We start from the raw sequence: 21,993 nt of genomic DNA, 5'->3' as shown, positions 1-21,993 counted from the left end.
CATGCCCTCATCACCTCGAGGTTCGATTACTGCAACGCTCTCTACATGGGGCTACCTTCGAAAAGTGTTTGGAAACTTCAGATCGTGCAGACTGCAGCTGCGAGAGCCATCGTGGGGCTTCCTAGATTCGCCCACGTTTCTGCAACACTCCATGGCCTGCACTGGCTGCCGATCGGTTTCCGGTCACAATTCAAAGTGTTGGTAATGACCTTTAAAGCCCTACATGGCATTGGGCCAGAATACCTCCAGAACCGCCTGCTACCGCACGAATCCCAGCGGCCGATAAGGTCCCACAGAGTTGGCCTTCTCCTGGTCCCATCGACCAAACAATGTCGTTTGGCGGGCCCCTGGGGAAGAGCCTTCTCTGTGGCGGCCCCGGCCCTCTGGAATCAATTCCCCCCAGAGATTAGAACAGCCCTCACCCTCCTTGTTTTTCGCAAATTACTCAAGACCCACCTTTGTCGCCAGGCATGGGGGAGTTAGGATATTCCTTCCCCTAGGCCATTACAAGTTATGTATGGTATGTTTGTGTGTATGTTTGGTTTTTATAATAAGGGTTTTTAGTTGTTTTATTAAATTGGATTGTTACATGTTGTTTTTTATCATTGTTGTTAACCGCCCCGAGTCTGCAGAGAGGGGCGGCATACAAATCCAATAAATTATAATAATAATTATTATTATTATTTTCAAACTGATCCTTTTAGATCTATTTTAGAATCTTTCCAGATAAAATTGGTTCTTTTGCTTTTTTTCTCCATACCTCTTTTAACTCTTTTTCAATTATCTGGTATTTGACCTGTTTCTCAATGAAAATGAACAGAATCCTGCAAGACAATTCTAAAAACTCCTCATAAGATTCAATCTGGAGATTAGAAAACCTTCAAGGTTAGTAAATATCCTTTGTATTTCTAGCAAGTTCAACCATGAGTCCTGTTTCTTTAACTTTCTTTTTTTATATAATGGCCTGATGGAAAAGACAGAACCAAATAGGAATTCAGTTGTTCTGCCTTTTCTTGGTTAAATCTTACTCTTGACATTTTTCTGAACAACTAAACAACTAAATAATATATGGTTTCTTTCCCTTTCATCTTGAGCTTATCTGAAAAATCTCTTTATGACATTCTTAGTCTTCACCAATTTTAGCTCATTATGAACTTTAGCTTTTCTGACATCATTTCTACAAATCAGCCCTGCACCCATGCTTCTAAGTGACATCTCAGCTATCTGGAAGGAATTGCTTTGAGTCAAAAAAGATTGCTCACACCTCATTAAACATCATTTTTAAAAGAAAATAAGTACATTTTGTTATTACATTAAGCAAAGAAAATATAAAGCTAAGTGTAATGCCATAATGTAAAAAATCCCTCTTCTCCATGTATATGTATGTATGTATGTATGTATGTATGTATGTATGTATGTATGTATGTATGTATATAAATATATGTATGTGTGTGTGTTTTCGTAGATTTTCAGGGGTACCGGTATGAAGGTCTTGGCATGTTTGGGCATATGTAAGTTTCAGAGATTTCTGGTGACGTTTCAATGAGGTCCCGCTAGACGTTTCAATGAGGTTCATATATATATATATTCGCCTTAGAACAAGGACAGAAACACCAGCCTGAAGATGACAAGTGGGACCTCGTCGAAACGTCACCAGAAATTTCCAAATCCTACACGGGAAGAAACCCGAATATACCAAGACCATCATACCTGTACCCATGAAAATCTACGAAAACAAATATATATATGAATATATATATTGCTAAGAATATATATATACTGTATATATATACATTCTTAGCAACTGCAGTTTGCATGTTCCTGATAAAATAATAATGATGATGATGATGATGATGCTGTTGCACAGATGATCCACTGGAACTTGTGCCGGAACTACCATTTACTAGTGGCAAAGAACTGGTGGGATCATAAGCCCGAAAAAGTGGTCAAAAATGAGCAAGCAAAACTACTGTGGGACTTCCGACTTCAGACTGACCGAATTCTGAAGCATAACACACCAGACATGGTGATCGTGGAGAAAAAGAAAGTATGGATTATCGACATCGCAATCCCAGGAGACAGCAGAATTGAGGAGAAGCAGCTAGAGAAATTAGTTAAATACGAAGATCTAAAAATCGAGCTGCAACGACTCTGGCATAAGCCAGTGAAAGTGGTCCCAGTGGTACTTGGCACGCTGGGCGCAGTGCCAAAGGATCTCAGCGGACATTTGAAAACCATCCGAATTGACAAAATCTCCATCTGTCAATTGCAAAAGGCCGCTTTACTGGGATCGGCAAACATAATTTGCCGCTACATCACGCAGTCCTAGGTGCTTGGGAAGCGCCCGACTGGTGATGAAATACGAAATCCAGCATAGTGATCTCGTTTGCTGTGTTGTACTGACATAATAATAATAATAATAATAATAATAATAATAATAATAGTAATAATAATAATAATAGTAATAATAGTAATAATAGTAATTTATTAGATTTGTATGCCGTCCCTCTCCGCAGACTCGGGGCAGCTCACAACAACAATAAAACAATGTACAATGTGACAAATCTAATGTTTAAAAGAAAACAGATGAAAAACCCAACATTTAAAAACCATGCAACACAAGCATACCATACATAAAACTATATAAGCCTGGGGGAGATGTCTCAATTCCAGATAATATATCAGACTACTATTTATTTTAAGTAATTAATGAAAACATTCCGTGTCAAGTAACAGAAAGTGAAATGGGAAAACTATCACATTAAATTCACACCAGAAAGCCATGGTTATTCATCGTATGACATTTGTAAAGTTCATCATTCTCTTGATTGTAGATGCCTTTTGTCAGCCTAAAGAGAAATTACCCCCCCCCCCAATTCAATCATCTCTGATTCTTGGAGACTACCTGGACAAAATCCTGCAGTTTTGTTGATAAAGATTCCCCCTTCCCCAAGTAATTTACTATTTTCTCCTTCCTTGGGTTGAGAGAAAGTTATTGGCCAAAGGTCACCCAACTGACTTGTGCCTAAGGTGGGAATCGAACTTACAGTCTCCCAATTTCTAAAAGTAGTGGTGATGCAGTGGTTCAAATGCAATATTGCAAGCTGATTCTGTCGACTACTATCAGTTCGATTCTCACTGGCTCAAACTTAACTCAGCGTACCATTCTTCCAAGGTTGGTAAAACAAGTGTCCTTATTGTTGGGAGCAATATGCTGACTCTATAAACAGCTTAGAGAGGCCTATAACACGATTTAAATATTGCCCGCAAGATCATATGCTGCAACGTCCTACCGGTCAATGACTACTTCAGCTTCAACCGCAACAACACAAGAGCACGCAACAGATTCAAACTTAATATTAACCGCTCCAAACTTGACTGTAAAAAAAAATATGACTTTAACAATCGAGTTGCCAAAGCGTGGAACTCATTACCGGACTCAGTAGTGTCAACCCCTAACCCCCAACATTTTTCCCTTAGACTATCCATGATTGACCTCTCCAGGTTCCTAAGAGGTCAGTAAGGGACGTACATAAGTGCACTAGTGTGCCTTTCATCCCCTGTCCAATTGTCTTTCCTTTATCTCATATATCATATATATTTTCTTCCTTTCATATATCTTCTCCTCTATTTTTACATATTATCTTTATATATATTACTTCATGTCTATTCTCTTCCATATGTATTGTGTATTGGACAAATGAATAAATAAAATAAATAAAATAAATAAATAAAATAAAAAATTATGAAAATCGGTATATACGGTAAGTGCTATTGCTATTGCTATTCTAACCAAATGCCTGAACCGCTACATCAATGTGGCTTTCAGAGAGAAAGAAATCAGACTGAAATTGAATCATAGCAGACCTACTCCCAGATCCCAGATGTATAGCAATATTCTTTCTGGGCTGGTGGCATAAAGAAACAAGACACAATTTATGCCAAGTTATTTTCTGATGGATTGTTACAGCCAGTCAAATTTTTGGGTGGTGGCGGAGGAAGGTTTACATTGGAAAAGTGTTGTTTTGTTTATTTTAATCTTTTAAGTTAAATATGCCATATCAGATTTTATTCCTAGGAAGGTTATTGGGTTGACAGATACATTAATGCTGGCTTTCTCTCTTGATTCCATTGCTTGCATTGCCTCTGCTTGGTTTATTCTTCAAGATGGAGTCACCAATATAAGAGAAACACTAAAAGGAAATGGAAGGAATTGTATTGTATTTTGTATTTATTAGATTTGTATGCCGCCCCTCTCCGAAGACTCGGGGCAGCTAACAACAATATAAAAAGACAATATAAACAAATCTAATATTAAAAATAATCTAAAAAACCCCAATTTAAATAATATACAAGCATACCATGTATAAATTCTATAAGCCTAGGGGGAAGGGAAAATTTCAATTCCCCCATGCCTGACGACAGAGGTGGGTTTTAAGGAGCTTGCGAAAGGCAAGGAGGGTGGGGGCAACTCTGATATCTGGGGGGAGCTGGTTCCAGAGGGTCGGGGCCGCCACAGAGAAGGCTCTTCTCCTGGGTCCCGCCAGACGACATTGCTTAGTCGACGGACCTTACAAAAAGAAATGTGTTATCTCATTTTAAAGCAAATCAGGATATTACCAAACGTGGGAACAATGGTACAAATGAATGGAATTAAGAAAAACAAACAGGAAAACTATAAGTGACAGTCAAAATTAATAGCAGTGGAAAATGTAAATTCAGAAATAATGTAATATGAAATATTTTCATTTCATTTCATTTCATTTCATTTATTGGATTTATATGCTGCCCCTCTCCGAAAACTCGGGGCGGCTAACAACAGTCATGAACAATGTACAGTAAAAATCCAATACTAAAAATAGTAATATATAATTAAATTGATTGATGTTTTCAAGATGAAAATAATATTATATAACTACAGTGGTGCCTCTATCTACAAATGCCTCTACTTACAAACCTTTCTAGATAAGAACCGGGTGTTCAAGATTTTTTTGCCTCTTCTCAAGAACCATTTTCCACTTACAAACCCGAGCCTCTGAACCTGTAACTGGAAAAGGCAGGGAGAAGCCTCCGTGGGGCCTCTCTAGGAACCTGGGAGGAAACAGGGCCTCCACCCTCCCTGTGGTTTCCCCAACCGCATGCATTAATTGCTTTTACATTGATTCCTATGAGAAAAATTGCTTGTTATTACAAACTTTTCTACTTAAGAACCTGGTCATGGAACAAATTAAGTTCTTAAGTAGAGATACCACTGTATTTGCATTTTGTGCTTGTATTTGTATGCTGCATAGACAGCCTCCATACCATTATACACACACACTCTCTCTCACACACACACTCACACACAAATACACGAACATGCACACGCACACCCATTGATGTAGGTTGGGATTTTCCTGAGGAAAAATAGTTAATCTGAACTAAACTAAATTAAGCCACACGGAGTTGCTTTAGCAGTGAGATAGGCAGCATATAAATTCATTTATTCGATTTATTTATTTATTCAATTTTTATACCTCTCTTCTCCTTAGACTCAGGGCGCCTTACAACATGTTAGCAATAGCACTTTTTAACAGAGCCAGCATATTGCCCCCACAATCTGGGTCCTCATTTTATCCACCTTGGAAGGATGGAAGGCTGAGTCAACCTGGTGATGAGATTTGAACCATTCACCTACAGATCTACCGTCAGCTTCAGTGGCCTGCAGTACAGCACTCTACCTGCTGCGCCACCCCGGCTCACAACTAATATAAAATTTCATGGCTGAAAAGGACTGTACATATTGATTGAAGTGTGAAAAATATAATGTATGAATGTAAATACCATGTTGAAAAAAAGATATGTAATTGATTATTTTTCTTTTACTTATGAATCAATGCAGATTTACTGAATGCTATTTTAAAAACCAATAAAGTTTATTTTTTAAACATAAAACAAATCAGGATTTCAAGGATTACTAAATTCATGAATTTCTCCCAAAATATTAGACTTCCCCCTCCCAACACACACTGTCAATGGCAAGACATTTAAACAATGCAGTATGCTTCCAGTTCTGCCCCCCCCCCCCAATTTCTATTCATTTAATCTATCCTAGGCTTTATGCATTTAAGAAAATGATGCAAGTATAGATCTGGATAATTGTTTATTACTTTTGGGGGGATTTTTTTTTTACCCATGCAATTTTTAATCTAACTTTCTATAAGTTAGAAAGTTTCTATGAAACTTTCTCTTTTCTCCCTTGTACTTTAGCAAGGCATGCTGAATTGGTTATTTCTACAATATTAGAAATAACTGGGCTGAATACCTCCTTCTCGTGTTGGCTTTATTGGGCCAGGGAACTGAGGCAACAATATCTTAATTGTTCTTCGCTCGTTGCATTTGCAAGGAATCGTTATGGATGCAAAACGTGGTGCTCCGCTGCACAATTTTCTCATACAATCCTTGCTCAGAATCTACCGTGCCAGCCAAAAAAGTGAAAAGTGAGTATTTGGCTATAGCTAAAAGCTTTCGTTTGTCCCTGAGCATGGGAAATTTCTACCATGTTGGTAGAAAAGCCTCCAAAACAGCAGAAACAGTTTAAGTGTGACCACTGTGGTTGTATACATTTTATACAAATTGCTGATTGAACATAACCATAGGCTGTTTTCATAGTGGTCCTTTATATTAGTCAAGGATATTGAAGACTGATTGCTCTACTTTCAGGAAAATGCAATGGCATCCAGGTTTGTTTATCTTCCATAATGCAATAATCCTTAAATTACTGGTAGCTACCCAACAGCACTATGCGGGGTATAGTAAACCTAAACCTTGTCCAGTTGCTAACCATAGTGATCAGTTCTGTTTATGTACTCAAAGCTGTCAGGTGTTCCTTTGTCAAATGTGGAGGGGAAATGGAAGAAAGAAATACCCTGGAATGCTAGAAGGCAGGATAGTTATAGGAATGTTTGTACGATACGTACGAAGGATATTATGCCAGTTTAAAATTACCACATTCGAAACTAAGTTATTTGGGTGGTTGTGTAAATGTAGGCTGGTTGATATCTATTCCCAATCATCAGAATCCAACACAAACTTTTCTCCAGTGAAACATTTGTGTTGATAAGCGTATTAAAGCAAGTTAAATGCAATACAGAGCTTCCCCAAAAGTTACTACTAATGTTGTAATGAAAAATATTGACAGAAGGAAAATAATTAAGGTAGTTTCATTTCATTTCATTTCATTTTATTGGATTTGTATGCCGCCCCTCTCCGTAGACTCGGGGCGGCTAACAACAGTAATAAAAACAACGTGCGACAATCCAATAGTAAAGAAGCTAAAAACCCTAAAATCCTTGACTTATGACCACAACAGAGACCATTTCCACTGCTAAGACAGTTGCTAAGTGAGTTTTACAGCCTTTTGGTAAAGGTTAAGCAAAGGTTAAAGTTGTTAAGCAATGTCAATGCAGTTGTTAAGTGAATCTTGGCTCTCTCCATTGACTTTGCTTATCGGAAGCAAAGTCTTGGAAGGTTACAAATGGTGATCACATGATTCTTGGAGGGTGCAACTGTCATAAACACATGCCAGTTGCCAAGTTCCTGAATTTTGATCACATGACCATAGGCATGTTGTAATTGTCGTGTCAACACTGGTCATTGTAATCTCAAATGGTCATTAAATGAATGGGACTGCCAGAACAACTAGACATAAGAACAGTTTTTTCCCAAACGCCATCACTCTGCTAAACAAATAATTCCCCCAGTGATGTCAAACTATTCAATAAGTCTGCACTACTATTAATCTTCTCATTGTTCCCATCACCCATCTTCTCCCACTATTGACTGTATGACTGTAACTTTGTTGCTTGTATCCTTACAATTTATATTGATTGGTTCCTAATATAATTTGATTGTTTATTTGTACCCCGACTATCATTAAGTGTTGTACCTTATGATTCTTGACAAATTTATCTTTTCTTTTATGTACACTGAGAACATGTGCAAATTCCTTGTGTGTCCAATCACACTTGGCCAATAAAATTCTATTCTATTCTATTCTATTCTATTCTATTCTAGTCTAGTCTAGTCTAGTCTACTCTAGTCTAGTCTAGTCTAGTCTACCTGTACATGAAGAATAATAATATTAGCTCTAATTTAATTTAAATTTAGCTTAAATACAAATCAGCTTTATCTTTCCTTTCACTCCAATTTTCTTTAAAACCAAGCCTGGTTCAAAATGTTTGAGAAGTAAAGAAATGGAGATATATTCTGTGATATATGGTTTATATTTAGTAAATTCATTAGATTTTTTATGTGTTGTGCTAAACCATGATGTGAGCTATTGGAGTTTGGTTTAATATGTTGTGTGAACACTCCCATTTGATTCATAAGCTATGGTACAAAACTGGGGCACATTGTATAAAACCGTTTAAGTTGTGGTTTATTATTGAATCATGATTAAAATAATAAACAGTTGTGGTTTACTATTGAATCATGATTTTAAAAAATCATTATTTCCTTGTTTGTCACAAGGAATTTGATTCATCATTAAAAGATTTGGGTTAGTTCAATGTAATAAACACATTTACTTTGTGTTGTTCCTTATATATTGTCTCCTGTTTCACTGGAACAGATCCCTTCTATGTTTAGGAGTTGTGAGTATCTGAAGATACTTTTAAAAATTTGAGAGCATCATTATAACTTTAAGGCACAGCTAAAAAAGTGAGCTACTTCCTTGACTTTATCCTAGATAAATTCCAATTTAGTCCAGGAAAGAGAGAATTGACAATACCCTAAAAGGCAAATTTCTTCCAAAGAACTGAAATGGTGAGAACAGGATGAATGTTTTCCACATTTAATGTTAAGAGATATTTGGAAAGCTTTAAAAAAAAATATTGCATTTGGAAGTAAATAAGAGAATGAAGGATCCAGATTTTAGAAAGTATTTCATGAGGAACAATTGCATAGCCGAGGCCCCAGGAGAGAAGGATGCTCATGAAGCAGCCAAAAGGTCAATATATATTGATTTAGCACCTCTGGGAAATACTGAAGCTTTGCCAAACCCCAGCCTATCAAAAAAAGGGGAGGAACTTTGGTGTCTTCTGTTTATTGGCAAAGGGAAGGAAAAAAGAGGCTGTTTTTCATTAATATTCTGCTTAATAAAATAGGAATGAAATATAATCTCTTCTCCACAAATCTTTCCTATCCCAGAGGGCAGAATTAACTCTAATGAGCAGAACCTACAAAAGATTCAATTTTCTCGAATGTCAACCTTTCACATGGCAGAAACAGTTTGACAAGAAGCTAATGACCATAGGTAGTCCTCAACGTAGAACCTCAATGGTGCAGTGGTTAGAGTGCAGTACTGCAAACTACTTCTGCTGATCAGCAGCTGCCAGCAGTTTGGCAGATCGAATCTCAGTAGGCTCAAGTTGACTCAGCCTTCCATCCTTCCAAGGTTGGTAAAATGACCCAGATTGTTGGGGACAATATGCTTACTGTCTGTAAGCTGCTTAGGAAGGTTTGGTAGGGAAGGTTTGCCTATTTGCCGATGACTCTAAAGTGTGCAATAGGGTTGATATTCCTGGAGGCGTCTGTAATATGGTAAATGATTTAGCTTTACTAGATAAATGGTCAAAGCAATGGAAACTGCAGTTTAATGTTTCCAAATGTAAAATAATGCACTTGGGGAAAAGGAATCCTCAATCTGAGTATTGTATTGGCAGTTCTGTGTTAGCAAATACTTCAAAAGAAAAGTATTTAGGGGTAGTGATTTCTGACAGTCTCAAAATGGGTGAACAGTGCAGTCAGGCGGTAGGGAAAGCAAGTAGGATACTTGACTGCATAGCTAGAGGTATAACAAGCAGGAAGAGGGAGATTATGATCCCGCTATATAGAATGCTGGTGAGACCACATTTGGAATACTGTACAGTATTCAGTTCTGGAGACCTCATCTACAAAAAGATATTGACAAAATTGAACGGGTCCAAAGACGGGCTGCAAGAATGGTGGAAGGTCTTAAGCATAAAACGTATCAGGAAAGACTTAATGAACTCAATCTGTATAGTCTGGAGGACAGAAGGAAAAGGGGGGACATGATCGAAACATTTAAATATATTAAAGGGTTAAATAAGGTCCAGGAGGGAAGTGTTTTTAATAGGAAAGTGAACACAAGAACAAGGGGACACAATCTGAAGTTAGTTGGGGGAAAGATCAAAAGCAACATGAGAAAATATTATTTTACTGAAAGAGTAGTAGATCCTTGGAACAAACTTCCAGCAGACGTGGTAGATAAATCCACAGTAACTGAATTTAAACATGCCTGGGATAAACATATATCCATTGTAAGATAAAATACAGAAAATAGTATAAGGGCAGACTAGATGGACCATGAGGTCTTTTTCTGCCATCAGACTTCTATGTTTCTATGTTTCTAGAGAGAGCTGTAAGGCACTGTGAAACTGTATATAAGTCTAAATGCTATTGCTATTGCTAACGTTCGGCCACTTGCTTAACAACCATTCAAAGTTACAACAGCACTGAAAAAGCGACTTACAACTGGTCCTCACACTTACAATTCTTTTAGAGTCCCTGAATTTGTGTGATCAAAATTCGGGCACTTGGCAACCAACCTGCATTTACAAGGGTTGCAGCATAGTATGACCATGTGTAACCTTCCCAGGGATCTTGTAGCAGACGAAGTCAATTGGGGAAGATTGATTTCCCGAACAGCTACAGAATTCAATTAACAATCGTGATAAAAAGTCATAACATCAGGTGCAGCTCAATCACCATTTAATGGCAGATGTTCCACTTTCAGTTGTAGTCATAAATAGAGGACTACCTGTACATGGGCTTCTTTGATTTTAAATGTTTAGTTTTTCAGATAATTTTAAAATTAATTTTCTATTAATTGGCCTAGAAATGTTTCATTTATTGTATCTTTTTAACAAAATGCTGTAAGCCGCCCCGAGTCCACGGAGAGGGGCGGCATATAAGTCAAATAAATAACCCAGGGACCCAGGGGAAGAGCCTTCTCTGTGGCGGCCCTGGCCCTTTGGAAACCAACTCCCCCCAGAGATTAGAATTGCCCCCACCCTCCTCGCCTTTCGTAAACTTCTTAAAACCCACCTTTGCCTTCAGGCATGGGGGAACTGAGATATTTCCCCCCCCCCAGGCCTATACAATTTACGCATGGTATGTCTGTCTGTATGTTTGATTTTTATAATAAGGGGTTTTTTGGTTATGTTAGTATTGGATTGGATTGTAACATGCTGTTTTTATCGTTGTTGTTAGCCGCCCCGAGTCTACACAGAGGGGCAGCATACAAATCCAATCAATCAATCAATCAATCAATCAATAAAAGCATAGCATAGCATAGCATAGCATAGCATAGCTATTGGTTGAAGGAAACCTAACCATCCATGAGATGTTGTGAACTTCAGCATTCAAGATTCCTCACCAGTTGTCGTGCTGGGTAAAGAGACTGGAAAGTTACAGATTAGCACTGTCTAAAGTACAGTTTTTGTGCCCTCTTAATAATAACAACAGAGTGGGAAGGGACCTTGGAGGTCTTCTAGTCCAACCCCTGCTTAGGCAGGAAACCCTACACTGCTTCAGACAAATGGTTATCCAATATCTTCTTAAAAACTTCCAGTGTTGGAGCATTCACAACTTCTGGAGGCAAACTGTTCCATTGATTAATTGTTCTAACTGTCAGGAAATTTCTCCTTAGTTCTAAGTTGCTTCTCTCCTTGTTTAGTTTCCACACATTGCTTTTTGTTCTACCCTCAGGTGCTTTTGAGAATAAGTTGACTCCTTCTTCTTTGCGGCAACCCCTGAGATATTGGAACAATGCTATCATGTCTCTTTCCTCTCAGACAATGTTTTGCACTTCATGGCAATCTTGGCTTCAAAACAGGTTCATGGGCAGGAGAATCTAAATATCAATTAATAAGATGGGGGAAGGGAGGATATTTGAATTCATAGTGAGACCACATTTGGAATACTGTGTTCAGTTCTGGAGACCTCATCTACAAAAAGATATTGACAAAATTGAACGGGTCCAAAGACGGGCTACAAGAATGGTGGAAGGTCTTAAGCATAAAACGTATCAGGAAAGACTTAATAAACTCAATCTGTATAGTCTGGAGGACAGAAGGAAAAGGGGGGACATGGTAGATAAATCCACAGTAATTGAATTTAAACATGCCTGGGATAAACATATATCCATCCTAAGATAAAAATACAGAAAATAGTATAAGGGCAGACTAGATGAACCATGAGGTCTTTTTCTGCCGTCAGACTTCTATGTTTCTATGTTTCTATAGCTCTACAGCAATGGTTCCCAACATGGGGGCAATTTGATTGTTAATAGGGGCAATGAACCCATGACATATAATTTTTGAATATTATATGTCATGGGGAGGGAGGGCATCGGGATTTTATAGATGCTTGAGTGGGCTACGGCAAAAAAAGGTTGGGAACCACTGCTCTACAGAAAGCCACATGAGATGTCCATGCAGCCATAGGTATTAGATGGTTTGAGGATATCTTTTCTGCTGTGACCAAGTCCACTGAAATCCATGCTGAGTTCCTCGGCTATTCCTTGCATATAAGACAAAACGGGAAGTCAATACCATTTGTGTTATCATACATGGCATTTGTCTATACAGTGGCACCTCCACCGAAGAACGCCTCTACCTATGAACTTTTCTAGATAAGAATTGGGTGTTCAAATTTTTTTTGCCTCTTCCCAAGAACCATTTTCCACATACAACCCGAGCCTCCGAAACTGTAATCCTCCCTACCAACTTCAATTATTATTAGCTTCCTGGGACGAAAATACCAATAGTTATTGTTTAACCTTATACAATGGTACCTCTGCCTAAGAACACCTCTACATACAAACTTTTCTAGATAAGAACTGGGTGTTCAAGATCTTTTTTCCTCTTCTCAATAACCATTTTCCACTTACAACCCGAGCCTCCGAAACTGTAATCGGAAAAGGCAGGGGGAAGCCTCCATGGGGCCTCTTTAGGAATCTCCTGGGAGGAAACAGGACCGGAAAACGTGGGGAGAAGCCTCTGTAGGGCCTCTCTAGGAATCTCCTGGGAGGAAACATGGCCTCTACCCTCCCTGTGGTTTCCCCAGTCGCACACACTATTTGCTTTTACATTGATTCCTATGGGGAAAATTGCTTCTTCTTACAAACTTTTCTACTTAAGAACCTGGTCACGGAATGAATTAAGTTCATAAGTAGAGGTACCACTGTATATATCTTTCCCCTTATATTTTCCCAGGAGGATATAAGCCAAGTACATGAACAGAATCATCCTGTGCTTCCTCAAAGGACAAAAATCAAGACAGACATCTAAAGATAGAACCAAGATAGAACCAAGAGTAGACATCTAAAGAAACCAAAGAAGATTCATAGAAGAGGGCTCAGCTAAGGTCTTTGCACAAAATGGTTGGCCCCATTGGAGCATAAAGCAAACTTTCCCATTTCTAGATTTGAGAGAAGCCATTCGAAGGGTCTGAGTTCCAAATTTCAGAGAAGCCAGGCTATAGTATAGAACAGAATTCTTACATTTCTTGGTCAATTAATCAGTGAATACATCTTTTTAATTCTTCTGACATATGCAATTAGCAAGCAATATAATAAATGTTGACTCTAACTAAACCTGAGTTAATATTAATTGCTTCATTGCAAATAGTAAAACAATTCATTGGCTCTTAGTGGATGTATGACATATTAATCTTTCATTGCTACTTAATATTCAAAGCTTCAGTTCTGTAACAAATGGTATTATTTTTAACACAACAGATTGCTCATTTGGAAAAAAGCACTGTTAAACATTCCTGCATGAAATAGCCACAATGCACTCAGTATTGCCTTTGATATCAGGTATGTGTCCTTTACATAGTGTACAAAAAGAAAGCACCTGGTCCATGTACCAAGGGACAGATTGGTGATTGTACAATTAGGTACAAACAATTTGAAAAGCCTCAGAAAATTGTATATAATGAACAAGCAAAGGTTTCCAAAGTATAATTGCATGAACCTTGGCAATATTAATTGGAGTCAGTATCCCAAGAAATTTGTGAAACTGGTCCAACCTGCAATTTGGACTCTGGATGTAGGAATAAAAAATAGTGGGTGCTTGAGTGAGATTTGCTTTACTCGCTTCATAATGTGAGATGTCAGTCTTGTTGTCTTGTTGAAGGGGGGTTATCCTATATTTCCTGCTGAAGAGGGCTTGCATTTTTACACGAATGTTCTATCTTTGTAATTCTACCTTTTTCACTACATCTTTCATTTTATTAAAATTCAGATTAGCCTTCCCTTCTGAATAATAAGACAGGATACACATTCAACAGGGATAGTAGCTATGTTTCAGCTGGTCCTAGCATTCAATCTATGAGCTATACATACTATTTCACAAATACGTTGCCTTTGTGATGTCTCACAAATGCCCTGGAAATCTTAAGGCATAAGCTGTTTTTTAATTTCTTCTAGAGTTTAACATATTCCCCGCCCTTAATATTCCTATGAACTGTTGCCCGGTCTCAATGAAGAAATGCTTTTCAGCTGGGGGCCAGAGTCCTGCCCATTATGTTAAAAATAAGAACTATTTTCAGTGCCAGAAAAATAATTCCAATAGTTATTTTAATGTGATCATGGCAGGGGCCTTCCATATAACAACCAATGAATAGTTCTTATTCTGAAAGCTGGAATATTTTTTGTAGATATTCTATCAGAACAAGCAGTGTTGTTGGACTTTGGTTCCCATAATTCCAAGTGGTTTATCTTCCTGTATTGGACTCCAGTTCCTATGGTCCAGCTTCACCAAGTTGATGGAGAGGAATAACCCAACCTTGCAGAGGTTTAAAATAAAGTTGTGATGTGTCCATAAAAATGAAGTCATTCAGGACTCCTTTGCCTCAAAGTCCTGACTCCTTCTGAAGAGAAAGAAAAATCCTTTGTGTGCCCCATTGTATGTGTAAGGCCAGACACCAGGTGAGATAGGCCCATAGTCATTAGGATGTAAAGTTTCAAGCACTCCTCAATGGTAATTGAAATCTCCAGGACAGAAAGTTTAGAATAATCCAATGCTTTACTTGACAATACCTTACGTAGTTCAGGCAGAGGGATGGACAGTAGACAAAAAGTTATCTCGACGTTATCCCAGATACCTACATGCATCAAAAATGTATCTCCTATTTTCCATCTACACACAACAAGTATACGTACTCAAATGGTATCTCTGGGTGTGGAACAATAAAATAACAAATAGTTCTATTTTTACCTTGAAGAAAATGTACCCAGGAATATTAGTGTTTAATTGACACAATCTTAATGAAACACTACCTTGTTGGGTATTCGTTTTACTCAATGCTTTCAGCCAATTATTATGATAGATTTGTATTACAGTATTCTATAAATTAATATGACAATTTTAACTATGGTTTTTTTTAATCATTTCATAATTTTCAGTTTGGGTTGGGTTCACCCTACACTGCTGAATTTGGTAAATTTATTTTCAATAGACAGCGGTGTGAGTATCTTTTAGATAGGAAACTACACTGCTCACTTAGCTTAGACATTTTAAATTAATTTTATTCTGGAAATTTTAGCATAATAGACTATCCCAACTTTATAGGTGGTATCAGTTAATGCTATCTAGGCATTTTCTCGAGTAGGGTTTGGAGAAAATTTGGGAAAATTTAATTTTGAAAAAGATCCTTTTGAGGTGATGTCCTAAGAATACATATTTCATTTGCAGCAATGGCAGAAACATATTTCAAGTTATGTCATTATAAGCCTCAATCTCCATTCTTTGGCATGATAGAGTTTAATCAATGAATCCCAGAGAAAGAAAGAAAAATCTATATGTTAATAGTGCATGGTCTTGAATAATATACTCAGCATGCTTTACATCTACTTGAAAGTCAGTCCTTAGCATTCGGTCACACTCTGTCAATGTTATTCACACTATAAGGTCAACAACAAAGAGAGCCAGAATGGATTTCCATATATATATATATATATATATATGAACACTCTTAATCAGAACTCAGTGGCAGGATTTAGTATTGGTTAGGTCAGGGGTAGGCAAAGATGGCTCTTCTATGACATGTGGACTTCAACTCCCAGAATTCCTGAGCTAGCATGATTGGCTCAGGAATTCTGGGAGTTGAAGTCTACAAGTCATTGAAGAGCCCACTTTGCCCCACCCCTGGGTTAGGTTTTGAAAAACCGGAATTGATCCTGTCTCTTATGATGGTGATGGTGATCACTTTCTGTAACTTTTTACATCCAAGCTGGCACATTTTTGTTACTTATAAAATACCTTACAAATGATACACAGTGTCGAGTTCTTAATAACAATCGAGCTCAATTAAAATTGCACAAATATGTTACAACAACATTACTTGTTATAAAGGGAAGTTTTAACTCCCAAATGAGTTCCCAATAATATATGGAAAAGTGATCTCTGAAATGCAATATTGATTAATCTTTGAGATAGTTTCTGAAATTAAAGAGATCGTGAAATCAGATTAATCATATTTCTATTGGGGGGTGGTGACTTTTGTTTTTTTTGGTGGTCAGAGGAACTTTTAAAACAAATTATATATGTGACAAGGAAGCACAGTACCATCAACATTAATGTTATAGAGACTACAGTACTCAACATAAAGATCAGGAGGCTATTTTTAGGAGCTAGATGAAAATGTACTAGGAGCCAACCTGCAACTAAACTTCATTCTGTATGGAACTCAAAGGTTCCACAATAGCATGACCATTTCCCCATATCACTTTACAACAAATTCAATGTGTGTTCCAATTGCAAGGCAATCAAACTTGAACTAAACTTCAAAACACACATTGTTCCTAAAATTGATGCACGATGAATCATTCACAATGCTCAAGCAAATGTGAATTATTACCAAAATTAATAGCGGATATGGATCTTCTTATTTCAATGTGCATCAGCATTAGAAGCTCAATGAGGAGAAACAACTAATATAAGCACAGTTCTTGGTTTTTCATCATGCAATCAGGCCTTTGAACCATAGATTAGTGTAAAGAATCATTTAGACTTAATTCACTGGGTGTGCTTCTGCTCATATTTGTGAGACTGGCCATAAGGGATTTAACTTTGTAGGCATAATAGTCCCTTAAATTGACAGAAGGAACTACTTTCATTCCATCCCCAAAATCACAGCTCCTCATGGCACTTTCCAGCTGTTTTTGGCGCTTATAAAAATGAGAGAACTTATTGAAAATAAGTGTAATAGGAAGGACTACAACTAAGATGCCAGCTAAGATGCATGCAGAAGCTGTTAGCCTGCCTGCTATGGTCAATGGGACAACATCTCCATAACCAACTGTAGTCATGCTAACTGTAGCCCACCACCAGCAGGCAGGGATAGTTTCCAGGGCTCGGTTTTCTTCTTTTTCAATTGTGTAAGCCACTACTGAGAATATAGAGATCCCAACTGAGAGGTAAAGGAGGAGAAGCCCTACTTCTCTGTAGCTATATTTGAGGGTGGCCCCAAGAGATCTAAGGCCTGTTGAATGCCGAGCAAGTTTTAAAATACGGAATATTCTCATCAGTCTCAGGACTTGGGCTACTCTACCCAAATTGGCTAATGTGGGACTGCTTTCCACCACCAGGTTGACTATTAAAGTGATATAGAATGGAAGGATGGATATGAGGTCAATCAGATTGAGCGCATGCTTGAAAAACTGGAGGAAATCTGGTGCAACTGCAAACCTGGCCACCAGCTCAAAAGTAAACCATGCAATACCAAAATGTTCCACAATTTCAAATCTAGGGTCTTCCTCTGAATTCCCATAGCTGTTAATAATCTGGAAGTCTGAAAGGCTGTTGAGGCACATGGTTACTATTGATCCAAGAACAACCATAATAGAAAGAACACTGAATATTCGGCTCAAGACAGAATAGCCAGGATTGTCTAAAGCTAACCATAGCTGCCGCCTCACTTTCCCAAACGGTTGCTGGTCAAATTTAGCAGCATCATTGTAGAAGGCCAAGATCTCATCAAATGAAGAAGATGTACTTTCTTGGTCACTGTGATCTTCCCATTTTTCTTGATCTGGTTCCATTTTCCTCCCATGGTAGCTATAACTGCAGCAAGAATCAATAAAGAATTCATTGATTCCCCAGTATTCAATTTCTTGGCTGAAGGAAAAGACACAGAGCTCACCCATCACATGTAACTTTCCAGTATCATAAAAATGGAGCACATAAGGGAAAAGTTCAGGATTTCTATCAAAGTAGAACTCATTCTTAGTGTCATCATAGTCATCACAAAGCTCTAAAATTGACTCCTTTGAATTGCAGCTCAGCAACTTCCCCAGTCTTGTTTCAGGGAATCTGAGTAGTGTATTGTATCTCATCTTTTTTTTAAAGCCTCCAACATTGAGGCTGATCTCATTGTCTTCAAAATAAGTATCAGACAAACCCCTCAGATTCAACCCGGTCATTGTGAGTATCTCCAAGATCTAAATGGAGAGAGTAGACCTATGGAATAATAAAAACAAGGCAAGCCATGTTAGCCAACAGAACAGAAGTAGAATTCTCCATTGCTCCCTTTTATGATACACTTGGATCAAATACAGTCATATTTATACCACCACCCACCTTTTGAGTTTTCCACACGATCAGCTTCTTTCTGTGAGATGCAGCGTTTTTTTTAATTTAAAAAACTTAACTGGAGATAAGATGGTAATTAATGCCCAATATATTAGATTTGATTGTGTGTCTCTCCCCACCCCATTCCTTTTCCTCTACTCCCTTTGACAATACAGTAGCTGATACAATAACACATGCAGCTTTTGGTTGGTGTCTCCCCTACTCAAATCATTTGGCTGCTGCCGAAAATAGGGCACAGCTTTCAATAGTTAGGATGGGAAGGCTGGGCAGATCCGAGGCTCCAGGTGCAGCCTTTCCCTCAAACTCCGTAGCGCTGGTGAGCGGAGCAAAGGTGAATCTCTGTTCACTTTTCCTTTCACCTTTTTGGGGGGCTATTGATGTCTGCACCATCACACACACACACACACACACACACACACACACACACACACACACAAAACCCCTAGGGAAGCCAGTTATTTCCAACCATTAAATTAGTAGAGTAGCCCTACCGGCAAAGGCAGCAACCCTCCCCCTTCCCCACCGCCCCCCAATAGCCCCAAACCCCATTTTTTCACGGTGAAATTTCGCCTAGCCATTGCTGGGCGGGGTCCTTCTTCTAGGGGTTAGTTGCCTTGGCACCCAGACTCAACCGCGTAACCTTTGGACCGCGCTGTTGCCTAGGGAAGAGAACTCGACGAAGACTTACATCTTGGACCAGCCGCCCAGAGAAGACAACCGCCACCCGAGGCGAAGCCGTCGCGCCGTGGTGCTGAATGGACAGCTCCGCTCCAGCCGCGCCTCCCGACTCAGCTCCAGGCAGCGGCTGCTGCAGCAGTCATGGCGACCACCGACAGCCCCCCGCGTTCCCCAGCCAAGCCCTGCCCGAGGATTGGACGCGCCTCTTCTGCCCCCCCCCACCCGCCACCCGCTCCCCAGGTGGGCGCCGCCTTTCTTCTTCTTTTTTTTGCCGGCGGGGTAGATGCTGCAGCGGAGCGAGGCACCTGAGAGACGCCGGAGGGCGAAGAAGGAAAGGTGCCCAACCATCGGAGTGGGGAGGGGTGTGGGGAGGGGGGGAGCTGAAGGCTGTCTAGGGAATTCCCCACCGTCGTGTCAACGGTCTGGGTCCTGGCCGCCACGCTGGTTTCCGGGCAGCCCCAAGCGACGGTCTATACGGCGATCCTCGTTGTTTTCCAGCGGAGTTGGAGAGAGTCCTTCTGGCTATTTTATTTCGAGGGGTTCGCCTACATCTTTTTTTGAAAGATCGAAATTCGTGACCTGTTATTTTCTTTTTTTTCACCCCTCTATCTATCTATCTATCTATCTATCTATCTATCTATCTATCTATCTATCTATCTATCTATCTATCCATCCATCCATCCATCTATTGTCCTGTTGTTCTATCATTCTAATTATCTATCTATCTATCTATCTATCTATCTATCTATCTATCTATCTATCTATCGTTCTATCGTTCTATCGTTCTATCGTTCTATCTATCGTTCTATCGTTCTATCTATCGTTCTATCGTTCTATTGTTCTATCTATCGTTCTATCGTTCTATTGTTCTATCTATCGTTCTATCGTTCTATCATTCTATCATTCTATCGCTATATCTATCATTCTATTGTTCTATTTATCTATCATTCTATCATCTATCTGTCTGTCTGTCTATCTGTCTATCTGTGTATCTATCTATCTATCTATCTATCTATCTATCTATCTATCTATCTATCTATCTTCTATCGTTCTATCATTCTATCATTCTATCAATCATCTATCATTCCATCCATCCATCCATCCATCCATCCATCCATCAATCTGTTTATCTTCTATCGTTCCATCTTTCTGTCTATTATTTATTTATTTATTTATTTGATTTATATGCCACCCCTCTCCAAGGACTCGGAGCAGCTTACAACATATAAAAAAGCAGTAGCAATGTCCTAAATCCAATATTAATATAAATGAACTGGTCTAAAATTCAAACTCGTTAAAAAAACAATCACTCTCATTCATACAATCAAACACGCTTCCATTCATCATCCCAAGGCTAGTTATCTAGTGGCTACAAGTCTGTCAGCACAAATGGATCTTCAAGTTCTTGCGGATGGCAAGGAGGGTGGGAGCGGTATGAATCTCTGGGGGGAGCTGGTTCCAGACGGGTGGAGCCCCCACAGAGAAGGCTCTTCCCCTAAGAGCCCCATCAAGTGACATTATCTAGTTGACGGGACCCAGAGAAGGCCAACTCTGTAGATCCTGACCAGTCGTTGGGGCTCATATGCAAATGATACGAATGATGAGAATGATGAATGAATTAATTATGGGAATTGTTCCACGCAGCTAATGGGCAACAGCTTGGAGAAGACACACACAGTATGCATGCTCTGTTATCAGGCTGAGAATATTTATTTGTTTGTTTGTTTGTTTAAATTTCTATGCCACCCAACTCCCTAGGAACTCAGGGCAACTCACAATAAAAACAGGTATAAATCAATATAAAAGACATTTCAAATAGTTACAATCATCCATGCATTCATGAGCCAATCTCGCAAATCATCTCCCTGAAGTCAGTGGTTCCAGACCTGTCGGAAAAGGCCAGTAAGGTGGATCTCAGGAGGTGGCTGATTCCAGAGAATTGGGGCCACCACAGAGAAGGCCTTTACCCACAGACCTGCCAGCCAATATTGTTTAGCTGATGGGACCCGAAGAAGATAGAATATAGAAGATAGAACATAGATAGAAAATGGTTCAGATATGATCCATTGTCTTCAGAAGTTAATAGAAAAAATAAAATTGCAACCATGTATTCCCGCAGTCCCCAATATGTAGTTAGCTAGGCAACCTGTTATTAGCACAGTCACCTATAATGGTATACTCAACTAACCCTATAGTCTGGTTTTCATGACATACTAAACCATAAATTAATCACACAGATTTTTTCTGCTTGACCCACCAAAACATTATTGCCTGGTTTACATTCACTGTGTTGTATGAACCAGCGATGGGTTCTAAATCCCATTGCTTCCAGTTCACACATGCGCTTGCGCGCACTCATACAACATTTCTGCACATGTGCAGAAGCATCTGGGGTGGATGGACAGAGCCTTGCACCACTGCCGCTACTGGTTTGTAGAACTGGACCAGATCAGTAGCAACCTACCACTGGTATGAAGCCAACCATTTCTGGGGCAAGGTGCATATGAAGGTTTATCTAGGGGGATATTTTTTATCTTTTCTTGGACCATTTATCTTTGTTTTCTTCATAGGAAAACATCCTCAAAGGGAATCTTCCTTTTCCCATTTCCAAGTAAGTCTTCTGTAGGATCCAGGCTCTCCTTTGATCCCCAGA

General features: G+C 39.0%; 1 protein-coding gene across 1 annotated transcript; it reads right to left on the bottom strand.

Annotated features, from left to right (window-relative positions):
• Positions 1–17,059: 17,059 nt before the first annotated feature.
• KCNS2 (potassium voltage-gated channel modifier subfamily S member 2) lies at positions 17,060–18,493 on the bottom strand. Its single transcript, XM_070749233.1, has one exon. It carries the CDS (start codon positions 18,491–18,493, stop codon positions 17,060–17,062), a length of 1,434 nt encoding a protein of 477 aa, XP_070605334.1.
• Between the last annotated feature and the right edge of the window lie 3,500 nt (positions 18,494–21,993).

Source organism: Erythrolamprus reginae, chromosome 3 (genome assembly GCF_031021105.1).
Source record: "Erythrolamprus reginae isolate rEryReg1 chromosome 3, rEryReg1.hap1, whole genome shotgun sequence".
NCBI lineage: Eukaryota > Metazoa > Chordata > Lepidosauria > Squamata > Dipsadidae > Erythrolamprus > Erythrolamprus reginae.
This window is presented reverse-complemented; position numbering and strand designations above follow the sequence as displayed.